Source organism: Chenopodium album, chromosome 3 (assembly GCF_948465745.1).
Source record: "Chenopodium album chromosome 3, dcCheAlbu1.1, whole genome shotgun sequence".
Lineage (NCBI taxonomy): Eukaryota > Viridiplantae > Streptophyta > Magnoliopsida > Caryophyllales > Amaranthaceae > Chenopodium > Chenopodium album.
In genome coordinates, this window is record NC_137836.1 from 1250739 (window position 1) to 1263442 (window position 12704).

At 34.3% G+C, this 12704-nt stretch overlaps 1 protein-coding gene and 1 long non-coding RNA gene across 2 annotated transcripts; both read right to left on the reverse strand.

Moving 5' to 3' along the window:
- Positions 1-654: 654 nt before the first annotated feature.
- On the reverse strand, positions 655-1878 carry LOC145621940 (uncharacterized). The gene has a single exon (XM_081676369.1). It carries the CDS (start codon positions 1876-1878, stop codon positions 655-657), a length of 1224 nt encoding a protein of 407 aa, XP_081532495.1.
- A 5304-nt stretch (positions 1879-7182) lies between these two features.
- Positions 7183-12412, reverse strand: LOC145609976 (uncharacterized). The gene is made up of 3 exons (XR_014106202.1): positions 11927-12412; positions 10953-11539; positions 7183-8384 (listed from the first exon to the last, which is right to left on the reverse strand). It is a non-coding gene; the product is annotated as an uncharacterized LOC145609976 (long non-coding RNA).
- Positions 12413-12704: the final 292 nt, after the last annotated feature.

Sequence of the window (12704 nt, forward strand, 5' to 3'; positions counted from 1 at the left end):
GTTGTTTATACTTAGAACCCATTGCTTGGAGTTCCTAAGTCCAAACCATACAGAAAAAAATCTATAATCAAGCTTTTAATTTAAAGCAATAAAGCATACATTACACTTAACTTCTACTCATTGCAAAACAACAAAAAATGGCATTGCAATGAAACCTTCACAAATATAATGGTTTACAGCCTTTCCTAGTTCATTTCCAGCAGTAGATATGAAGGCTACTCAGAACAAGGAAACAATATTGCGAGAAGATTGAAAGTTAATCTGATAAAAATAACAAGGTTATCATTGCCTGATGCCATATGCACTGACTAACATACAGCAGCACTAGAATTTGATGACACCTTTAAGATTGGCTTTTACATGTTACCACATTGAGCGGCCCTACTGTAGAGCTTGTCAGCTGAGCATAAACTTCATTGACTTCCTCAAATAGAAGAACAAGCCTTTTCAAAAACACAGACTCATTCAAGATGGCAGCACTTGGAAGAGAGTAATTCATTTGTATAAGACCTTTCTGTAGTCTGAAGATTACTGAAGTCAATACTCTTTCTTATAATCAAGAGTTGTAACATCAGAGCACTGCAATCAGTTCACTTCCAGCAAGAATGCGTGGTAAATATATCAAAATTAAATATCACCTAATACATTGCACTCTTATCTAGAAGCAATGGGATTCGATGTCATATTTGGAAATCTTCTTCCAGTGAGTGACCCTACTGTAGAACCTGTCATCAGAGCGTAAACTTCATGCACTTCCTCAAACGGAATAACAAGCCTTTTCAAGAACAGAGACTCGTTCAATTTGGCAGCACTTGCAAGAGAGTAATTCATTTGTATAAGACCTTTTTCCTTCAAAACCTGTAAGACTCTATGCCTAGGCAATAACCTCTTCTCAATGCTACAAGTGAATAAACAGATATTGGATACCAGAAATTCGGGCTTAAAACCCAGCTGGTTCATCAAAAAATCCAATCTTGCCTTGATCTTTGCCTCAGCCGCTGTCAAGCACATAGGATTTCGTCTTATCAATGTATTAACATCAGATTGAGTCCATCCAAAGCTCTTAAATATTTCACATTTATCCTCAATTCTCTTATCACTTAAGCCACTTATCAATTGAAGGCCATAATTGAACATCGAAGAGTCTCGAGAAATCCCAATTTTTTCAACCCGACTCAAGTTATCTTGAAACAAATCAGTCCTCATTAAATAAGGTTTAGGGTGACGACAAATTTCTTTCCGGATTTTGTCAATAGGAATGCTGCAATAATTTTGCAATAATTCAATATTGAGAATCAAATACTTAGCAGAGATTCCAATATAGGTTGCATGGCATCGCTTGAGCATAGTAATTACATTATCATCACTACCCAGAACAGTCCTAAAAGCATGAATTGCAGGACCAACATGTGTATTCAAAATTGATGGGTTCATAACAACAGTTTGAACAAGATCAGACCCAGAAATACCAAATTCATTAAGAAGCTTAATTTTGGGAATTAGGGTTTTCCCAACCCTAGCAACTAAAATCCGCGGAAATCGACAAACAATTTTCCTAATATCAGATTGTTGAAACCCAAGTTGATTAAAGAACTGAATTACAGAAATAGCATTTTCAACAGTATCAAATTCACTCACCCTCCTCGCCCCTACAGCTTGCCGCGCCACTGCGAGCTTAGCGGAAGTAGAGTGAGATTGTTGGGGAGAAAAACCCAGAGAATTGACCAATAAATTGGGCAAAGTAGAAGAGAGAGAAGGGTTACCTTCCTTAGTTGATGTTGAGTACAACAATGGAAGGCGCCAAAAACCAGGTAGGTAGGAGTAAAACCCTCGGACGCCATTGTTGATGCTTCTGCAACTGCACCCAATTTTTATCATTTTAGGAGTATTTTGTGGGAATTTGCTTTGAAATATTTTGTACTTCATACTCCGTATGATATTGTGTGGGTCAATAGCAAATGGAGTCGAATTCGGGTTTCATATGGTTTAATTAGGATCGTCTTTCTCATGTCAAGGTGTGAAGTATGTGTTCGATAATCGATATAGTAAGGGGTAGTGATAGACCACTACCAGGTATGGACTCATTGGGTCCATACCAGGGACAAATATGTAATTTTGCGCAATATTTCCATGGTAAGTCATCAGATTGTACTATGGTGTAAAAAAAATATTCTCTCTCCTCTTACAATTCTACAATAACAGTATTCAACTCTATGATAATTGTATTAAAATTAACCATAACAGTATACAATTCAATAATAACAGTATACAAGTCAATAATAACGCAGCACCGACAACCAACCTCTACCCCCTCATATCCAAAATCTTTCGATCTCTGAGAATTGAACCCACCGTTTTTCATGGCTGCAATTGTAAGTATAGACCTTGAACATTCTTCGTCAACCTTCGACTATCATCTTTCATCAACCAAACTTCGAATAACTCCTTTAATTTGAATCAGCCACAAAATTCTCACCTTCAGTACATCGAGCACCGCTCCTTGAAGGGAAGATTACTGCAACTTTGATGGGGTTTTTGTGGGACTGATTTTCCGACCACCGGAGCTTTTCTCGTGAGTGGTAGTTTTTTGAGTTCCTGTTTTTTTACCCTCTAATCCTTCTTCCTTTTCCATTTTGTTTTAGCTTTTTAAATTTTACAATTTTTTTTACGTATTTTTTTTATTGTGGTATGGACTCCAACTATCCATACCTGGTAGTGGTCTATACTTACTCATATAGTAAGTACTTGGGTGTTGTGTAAAAAAAAAAAAAGGTACTTGGGTGTTGAAACACGTTTGTGTACCTCGTACGTAATTGCTAGTTCCCGTAGATTAGATGCGTTTTTCTCTAATTTTATCGAGTATTTGTTAGCAATTTATATTCTACAGTAGTTTAATCTTATACCCTTTTACATTCTCCTTGTTTGGGTCCAATTTATGTCAATTGGACCGGTCCATAAATGATTCAATTATAAGCCCAAGGTCAAAGGTCCAATCCTCCAATCCATGCCAAGTCAAAGTCAGTAGCCCAGTCAACATGACAAGCCCACTTGGCTTGCGGCCCATATCTCTAATTGTGCTGAGGTATAAAAGCATTCACTTCTCCCACTTTGCATTTATTCACAAATAGCCTCAAGCAATTAATACTCTTGCATAGCACATTCTCTCTACAGGAAACCCTCGGCCCTGCATCACAAAGGACCTTGTCGAAGGTCCCATTGTTGCCACCACCTCATCTCTGAGGCAACCACTAGATCAACCACCACCAACCTAATAATGTAAACATGACATGACATGTCAGCAACATGTGTTGGCGTGCCGCCTATCACCTTTTTTGATTTGACAACTAAAAATATTTCGACAAAGACTTGAACTCAAGACCAACAAGTAATAAGTTACACTTAAGTCTTACCACCTTAGCTATCTATTTACTGTGTTTTTTTATCCAACAAAATTATAGTTAAATTGGATAAAATGATTGATCTTTAATTGTAGTATTCGTTCCTATGATGCAATGATCATACGATTTAGAAACATTAATTTTGAAGTTTAGGGCCTGTTCCGATTGACTGAACTCAGCTGAACTGAAGTGAACTGAACTGAACTTATTAACTATGGATTAGTGATCTTTGATTATTTATTGATTATTTATTACTATATATATGTGTATATACAAATGTACATATTATTATTATTATTATTATTAATTATTGTTGATTATTATTATTATTATTATTATTATTTATTGATTATTATTATTATTGTTGTTGTTATTATTATTATTATTATTATTATTATTATTATTATTATTATTATTATTATTATTATTTATTGATGATTATTATTATTATTTATTACTTATTGATTATTATTATTATTATTATTATTATTATTATTTTTATTGTTAATATTATTATTATTATTATTATTGTTGTTGTTGTTGTCGTTGTAATAAGAGCTTAAAAGAATGAAATTTGGCTTTATATCATTAGCAATATCATTAGACGTAAATTAAGTGCTGAACTGAACTGAATTTCAACGGAAGAGAACAGACCTTAATATTGTTTTTCGACTTGATGAAGAAAAAAAAATTATATTTGTGTTAAATAATCAATAGTTGTTGAATATATTTAAATCATAACATACAAAATATTGATGAAGACGATTCTCCTAATACAAATATTTTTCAAATTATAAAATTGTTAGATGATTATTAAACATTAAGAAAAAAAAACGACAATATTATCAAACTGAACAAGTACAAACTAGCAACCTGAGACATTATTAAATATAATTAGCACAATTTGTTTTCTTCTTATGATTACATTTGGTTTGACCTAATCAACCTCAAAAAGACATTCAGATTTGAATAGTCTTAAAACCTTATTCTTAAGCTGTACATAAGAATATTTAATAAGTTGATCTAATGTGTTCATAAAAAGGGCGTGAACAAATCAAAGCTCGTTCGTTATCGATACAAATGAGCTTCAACATAAATTTAACCAAATGAACTCAATTTGAACTATTATGCATTTGATTCGTTTAAGCTCCCGAACAAGAGTTGACTTAAGTGATAAGTCGTTTGATGTCGTTTAAGAAAGGTCTTGATTTGAGCCTCACCGAATGCTAAAAACTTTTGTTGGGAGACTCGCCTACCATTAATCATATGTGCGACTTGGGTACCAAGCTCCGTTGAATTTGAATAGGTGGGGCATACTAAAAAAAAATCACAATTTAATATATATAAATAAAAAATTATAATACATTGGTCACGAGCTCTATTAAATTAAAATTGACAAATTGAACTAAACCTAACCTAATTTTTTAAATTTTTTTTTTTTTGACAAGAACATAACCTAAATTTAAAGTTTTTGTTCCTCTCAAAAGACTTTCAAAAAATTGATATAAATATTACTTGATTGTAAAGAGTTCATCTCCGAATCCAAGTGACCCTATTGCCACTTTTAGCCTAAAAACACTTGTTTTAAAATTTTACTATTCATCCTGTTATGACCTTTAAAATAGTCTGGTTAAATTTAAGGAAAACTGCTCAAAATAAAGTGTATGTCATTATTAATCAATATATAGGGTTACAAGTTTACAACTTACAAGACATTACTCCCTAATTCTAAATTTGTGTCAAATATTATGAATAAAATATCTAACAAGTCCGAAACAACATGATATACAATTTAAGTATATCAAGGTCAAATTAGGTATAATTTGTGATATAAGGAGAAAATCACTAACTACACTAGCGGTTTTACCTTTTTCTCCTAAAACCGCGTTATTTTATCCTTGGATAACACCCATCCTAAAACCGCGTTATTTTATCCTTGGATAACACCCATCCTAAAACCGCGTTATTTTATCCCTGGATAACGCCCCTTTAATTTCTAAAACCGCGTTATTTGGATAACACCCCTTCTGAAACCGTGTTATTTTATCCCCGGATAACACCCCTTTAATTTCTAAAACCGCGTTATTTTAATCCTTGGATAACACCCTTCTAAAACCGCGTTATTTTATCCCTGGATAACACCTCTCCTAAAACCGTGTTATTTTATCCATGGATAACACCCCTTGATTTATATACAATACAATCTTCTTATAAATTTGTATTTCCCCAGCTCTAACTCATCACTCTATTTTTCTATGAAATTTTGCTTTACTTAATTTAATAAAATGCCCTAATTTCCCTACAAAAACAAACACAATACCAAACATAAATATATATATAAAAAAAAAAGGTTTTTTTCCCAGGCATTACTTGGCTGAACGTCTAAGGTTTTCCAGGCAACATGCCCTCTGTACTTCCTTGGATTTACTAGTTATCAATCGTACACCATACTTGTTGCTTCGAGAAATTGTCGTGTGAATCGATGGAAAAAATAAGCTTAAATCTTTGCCAAGTCTCCCCTACTGTTGTGAATTGGAAATCACTTCAAACAAAACAAGATCCCACTCTAAGATAATCAATTCACACGAGAATTTCTGGAGGCAGCAAGTATGGAGTAGGATGATACGAAGTATATAATAAGGAAATCCAAGCAAGTTTCCTCTACTTGCTTAATCACTAAAACAAGAAGACACAATCTAATTGTCGAATTCATAACCTTTTATATGTGAGTTCAAGACAAACTTGTGAATCTTACGAGACCTATGAAGCATCATGACTATTTCCATAATCTCGTTAAACCTTTCCAAAGAGTTATCAAACTCGTCATAAAGGAATTCGAGTTAAGTCATTGATGCCCATGTCCATTGCCATCTTTTAGATAGTATGCTCGTTTTCTAGCTTCGACTGCTAACTTGCTTAGGAGTGAGCTTTCTCAACTCTTTCTCTACTAACTTTCCTAAAAGTACAAGAGGCTAGATTATAGGCTAATTGCTGTAAATTAGCAATGATTGTTTTACACTCCGTTGGTGCATCATTTTCTTCTCATAGCATCTATCTGGATTAGGTTGCTGGAATCCGTCTCCATCACTGCTCTGCTGATAGATCCTCAATGCTTTTGATTGCGTGGAGGGCTGCTATAGCTTCTGCTGGTTTGTATGGAGGAAATTGCACAAACCTTGTTAGAGCGTTGTGATAAAACCTGATCCCCTATGAACCTGCTTCCCATTCCCGTGTTTGTTTCCCTTCAGGCTTTTCCATGCTCCATCTATTATGGCAAGGATTAAGGACCAACCCTGTTCTTTAGTACTTGAGGATAAAATTCTTTCTGCTTACTGTTGCTCTCAATTATAGTAGTCCTTAGGATAGTGTTTATACTGCTGTGAATCCTCCTATCTTGCGACCCGGACATAATCCATCAGATAACAAGAGAAATTTAAAAAACTGTCCCAAAATTCTATAATCAAGACTGTATTTTAATCAGTGCATTTGACAAAATACAGGAAAGTAGTACTACAAGGCGTATAAAGCATCAAATCCAACATGTATTTTCAATTTCTATTAGCAGGTAAGAAAAAGCTACACTTTATCCTAATTTGAAATATTTTGAAAATGTTTCTCAATAACAAATTGATCAGAATAGTGAAAATCTTCGGGTAAGACTACTTATTAGAACAAGCATACTACAGGTTGCAAAAAAGCAAACATAAAACAGGTTGCAAAAAAGCAAACATAAAACAGGTTGCAAAAAAACAGACATAAAACAGGTTGCAAATATTTGCCTGCAAATAAAATAAGGATTGTATACTTATTTAAGTGATCAGAACAGAGAGGAGTTCAGAGATAAAAGAGATGTATCATGAGCTTTAAGGAGAGAACTCACCTACAAGCAAAGAAATTATTTTATTGTACACATATGAGCATAAAGAACTGCAGAGGGCAGAAACAACCCGCAGTCCCGCACTATTGTCCCTATAAGCAAAAGCCTCTAAACGGAGGATTTTTTTTTAATGCATTAGTCTAAGCAGCATATATTTCAGTTCGTTTAAAATTAACAATGTAAGTAACTGATGCCTCATGATAAAATCGTTTCATCAGGGCAACAGTTAAGGTAATCCGTAAATATATGATTTCAACTAGCTGACTGGCAACAAAAGCATTGTGCAGTTACCCATCATCCAGTAGCATCGGAACCCTGGTTCATATGTTGAAAAATATGACATTCAACTAGTTGACAACAAAAGCATTGTGCACTTACCCATCATCCAGTAGCATCGGAACCTTGGTTCATATGTTGAAATGGGAATTTGCCCTTCCTTGAGTTAGCAGCTTTGCATCAATACCAACATGGTTTGCATAAATATCATGAACCTCCACATATGGGAGTACTAAGCTATTCACAAACTTCAACTCATTCATCCATATAATAGAATAAAAACAGTAATTCTTCTTGATCAAACCTTTCTCCTTTAAAACCAGCACGACTTGATGTCTCGGTTTTACTCTCTTCTCCAAACTACAAGTCATGAAAGCACTTCTTGACATCAGGTAAGCAGGCTGGTAACCCAGTTTACACATTAAAAAACCCAATTTCTTCTTAGTATTTAGCAATCCACAAAAAAATGGAAGGCATAATTCCCAGAAAAAGCAAAACATGGTTCACCAAGGTCATTGAGGTGGTATAATAGTGACATCGGTCTTCAACTCATGGTTTAGGGAAATCTCATGGGCTCGCGTCGTTAGAAGAATTTTTCTTATCTTGTCCCTCAAGTGGGACCCCTTCTTTTTACAATGTTTTGTTTATATATCACGGTGATAAACTTGTATCTTTTTTTCTCCATAAAGGCCAGCCACAAGTAACCACAAGTTTCTTCCAGTCACAAGAAAGCATTATCTTTGGCTTTCCCAACTACAGTTGATTGCTTCTGATCTTCTTGCATGATGTCCACCATAATCACTAGGCTCTCCTCATAATTGAAAAGAAGAAATCTGTACAGCATAAGAATTGCTTTTGAGTTCAAATATAACACCATGTATAAATCTAATACTCCGTAAAATAATTTTCTTAGTACTCTCTTATTGAACAGTTGGATGGCATGTATAAGCATGCAAAAATATATCTACATGGATGTTGAACATAGAACTGCCTATCTGATTGTTATCAATCAGATGGGAAGGTTTTATTAATAGCAAGTCCTTTTAAGGCAAAAGAATATAAGTCTATAACAGGGGAATCATACAAAGATGAGCATGATAAATTATCTTTTAGATTGGGTAGGAGAGGGTCGAAGAAAATAAATAAATAAATAAAATAAAATAAAAGTAAAAATAAAAAATTAGAGCTAAACACAGCACAATGATTTTTAGGGTATATGTGTATTTTGTATGAAAAAGTTAAAAAAAAAAGCAAGTAATAATTGTGTGATATTTTTGAAAGCAGGCACATCATTTAGGGACACCAAAAAAGAAAACAGGCACGTCAAAAAGGGACTGAGGGAGTAGTAGATAAAAAGCTAAAACTTTGGAAGTCAGCAAGTGAACAGGAAAAAAAGGGATGGAACAACGCAATTCATTCCATCTTATGAGAAAATTTTCATGGCACACCACTCTAATTTTAGCAGCTGCCAACCATTCATTTCCCACATGTCCGATTTATGTCAATTGAGTAGCTTTTGAGGGGACAACTCAGCAAGTTCTTGCTATTCCATCATCTTACCAGCAGCTAAGACTGAGACACTCTTTCTCCTAAACTGATATTAAACTGCTATGGGTACCCTCTTACATAACAATCAAATTAGCATAAACTTCAGCTAAGAGACATGATATTAAAGGGAATCACTTGTAGGAGTAAAAACTCAGATCCCCCCAGTTCCTTCAGGCTTCATTCCCCACGAAAGCAACCATAAGTTACTTCAAGAGAAAAAAATGACAACTACTTACTGAGTAGCTTGAACTATTCATCCAGATGCCATGAGTATATATATGTATCACAAAGTCAAACATAACAGATTTACTTTCTTCTATGCTCTCAGCACTAGTTAACTGCCTTCGAGTCTTCGACACATACGAGGTTTCTTCAAGTTCAAAGAAGTTAGTTTACCCTATATATACAAAAGACAACTAAAAATCTGAAATTGTGTGTGCAAATCCTACAAGCCAAACCCACAGCACCATATTTCAGTGCATTCTACTGGATTAAAAAATCAAACAGCATCTGCATATAACAGGACTTGAATTTCGATTTCTGTATTATTAATATCTTTGTGAGTTTTGCATAAACATCTAATAAAACTTTTCAGAAAAAAGTAGACAGTCAACTAGTATGGCATCCAATGATGCATTATAAATTATATCATCCTCATATCCCTTCACCACCAGTAATTCTCTGTATCTGAACATTAGTCCAAAGCTATAAGATAAGTAGCACATACAAGAAGTCAAGAAGCAGAGTCATGACCTAGCTCATTCATGAAAAGATTTATGAGATATTTATCCATCAGATAGCAAGAGAAAATATAAAAAACCGTACCAAAATTCTATAATCAAAACTGTATTTTAATCAGTGCATTTGACTAATACAGGTTAGTAGTACTACAAGAGTACAAGGCATATAAAGCATCAATTCCAACATGTTTTTTTTTTCAAATTTCTATTAGCAGAAAAGAAAAGGCTACACTATCCCCTAATTTGAACCATTTTGAGAATCTTTCTCAAAAACATATTGAACAGAATAGTGTAAACCTTGAGGTAAAATTACTTATTAGAACAGGCATACTACAATTACAAACATAAAACAGGTTGCAAACATTTGCCTGCAAATAAAACAAGGATGATATAATAATTAAAGAGATTAGAACAGTGAAAAGTTCAGATAAAACACAGATGTATCATATGAGCTTTACACTTTGTTTGGATAGGAAGAAATGGAAGGAAAAGAAGAGAAGAGAAATAGAGGGGGACAAAATCTCTTGTTTGGGTAAAAGATTGGGGGAAGGAAGGGGAAGGAGAGGGAGGGATCCATTTTCCCTCTCTCTTTAATAACCATAATCTCTCCAAAATTGGAGAGATTTGGAGGGAAAATGGAGCTCACCTCCCCCTCCCTTTCTTTTCCCTTCCCTTCCTCCATTTTCCCTCCCCTTCTTTTCCTTCCTTCTTTGCTATCCAAACAAAGCGTTAAGGAGAAAACTCACTTACAAGCAAAGAAATTATTTTATTGTACATCTATGAGCATTAAGAAGTGCAGAGAACAAAAACAACCTGCCATATTGTCCCTATAAGCAAAAGCCTCTAGAAGGAGGTTTATTTTTTTGTGAATTCATCTAAATAAAGTAGCATATATTTCAGTTCGTTTAAAGTTAACATTTAACAATGTAGGTAACTAATGCCTCATGATAAAATTATTTCATTAGGGCAGTAAGTAGAAACAAACCTTTAAAGGTTGAACATTACACAGATTTACAGTAAAAATAAATCTACTTCAAGATAATGGTAACAGTTATGGTAATACGTGAAATATATGAATTCAACTAGTTGACAACAAAAGCATTGTGCACTTACCCATCATCCACTATCATCGGAATCCTGGTTCATATGTTGAAATGGGGATTAGCTTTTCCTTGAGTTAGCAGCTTTGCATTAACACCAACATGGTTTGCATAAATTTCATGAACCTCCACATATGGTAGTACTAAGTTATTCACAAACTTCAACTCATTCATCCATATAATAGAATAAAAACAGTAATTCTTCTTGATCAAACCTTTCTCCTTTAAAACCAGCACGACTTGATGTCTCGGTTTTACTCTCTTCTCCAAACTACAAGTCATGAAAGCACTTCTCGACATCAGGTAAGCAGGCTGATAACCTAGCTCACACATGAAAAAACTCAATTTCTCCTTAGTCATTGCTTCAGAATATCCTAGGCAACTAGGAATTCTCCTTATTAGCTCCAAGAAATCAGATCGTGTCCATCCAAAGCTCTTATAAACTTGAAATTTAGACTCAATATTCTTCTCACTAAGGCGCCTTAGGATTCGGACCACATACAAGAACATGGTCGAGTCTCGAGAAATCCCAAACTTCTGTTCAGCCTTAATCAAATCATCCTTAAACAATAGAGGACTTACAACAAAGGATTCAGGGTCCTGCATAACATGTTTCTGGATATTATATGGGATGCCATAGTTTTTCAACAATTCAGCATTCGAAAGCAAATGCTTACGATGAGCTAAGAGCCTTACACACATTCTCATCACTACCCAAAACTTGCCTCAAAGTTTGGATTACAGGATTCAAGCGCATACATAATAATGTAGGATTTAGGACTATAATCCTAGATAAAACAGACCCAGAAATTCCGATTCCTCGAAGAAACTCAAATTTGGGTTTTAGGGTTTTATCAACATTAGACAATAAGATTCGAGGTTGAACTAAGATGATCTTCTAATCTGGGATTCATCAAACCCATTTTGTTTGAAGAAATTAGTGATTAAATTAGCATTACTAGCCTTATTAAACAAATCAGTACTTACATTCGTTGCTTTTGCTGATTTCGGACGCTGAGCAAGCTTGGTAGAAGTGGAGAGAGATGTTGGGAGGAAAACCCTAGAACTTCAACCAAGTAATTCGTTAAAGAAGAAGATGGAATAGCTTCAGTTGAGGAAGAACATGATGTTGAATAGCGTAGGCGATGAAAACCATGGATGAAGTTGAGAGCTTGGACGCCATTGAAGATGTTGCTCCCACATTTCAGTTTCATCATCTTCAATGTGTAAGAATAACTTTGTTGATGTGTTTATGAGTAGGGGTGTCCCACATTTAGGGGTGAGAAAAAAAAATCAAGGTATTGGATTAGAAATTTCTTAGGAATCGCTAAATCGAAACTATAATTCATTATGAATCACAGGTTATGGTCGAAATTCTGGGTACGTAGTAAATTTGAGAACCTGTTGCGACAGGTTCCGATTTTAGTTTCGATTTTCATTTTTCAGGAACATGTTGAACAGGTTCTGATTTTCATTATGTGAGTTTCAACTTTGGTTCCAGAAAAATTTAACAAGTACCCTGCAGCCCCATTCCTGGAAATTTATGGGCCCTAGACATAATGTAAGAAAAAGGCCTCTTACGTAACAAATTTTTTTGCATGCAATAGCTTTAAATATAAGACAATGAAAATAGCTTATATTATTTGAATAGTAAGTTTGCATATACAATACTGGAGTAATAACTTTGCATAATATTTCATAATTGAATAAATATGAAACATTGTAATTGAAAAGATTAATATTTTAGAGCAAATACTCATAGAAA

Excerpts from the sequence above, each read along its gene's own strand:
- LOC145621940 (XM_081676369.1), bottom strand. The coding sequence starts at position 1,878 with ATGATAAAAATTGGGTGCAGTTGCAGAAGCATCAACAATGGCGTCCGA.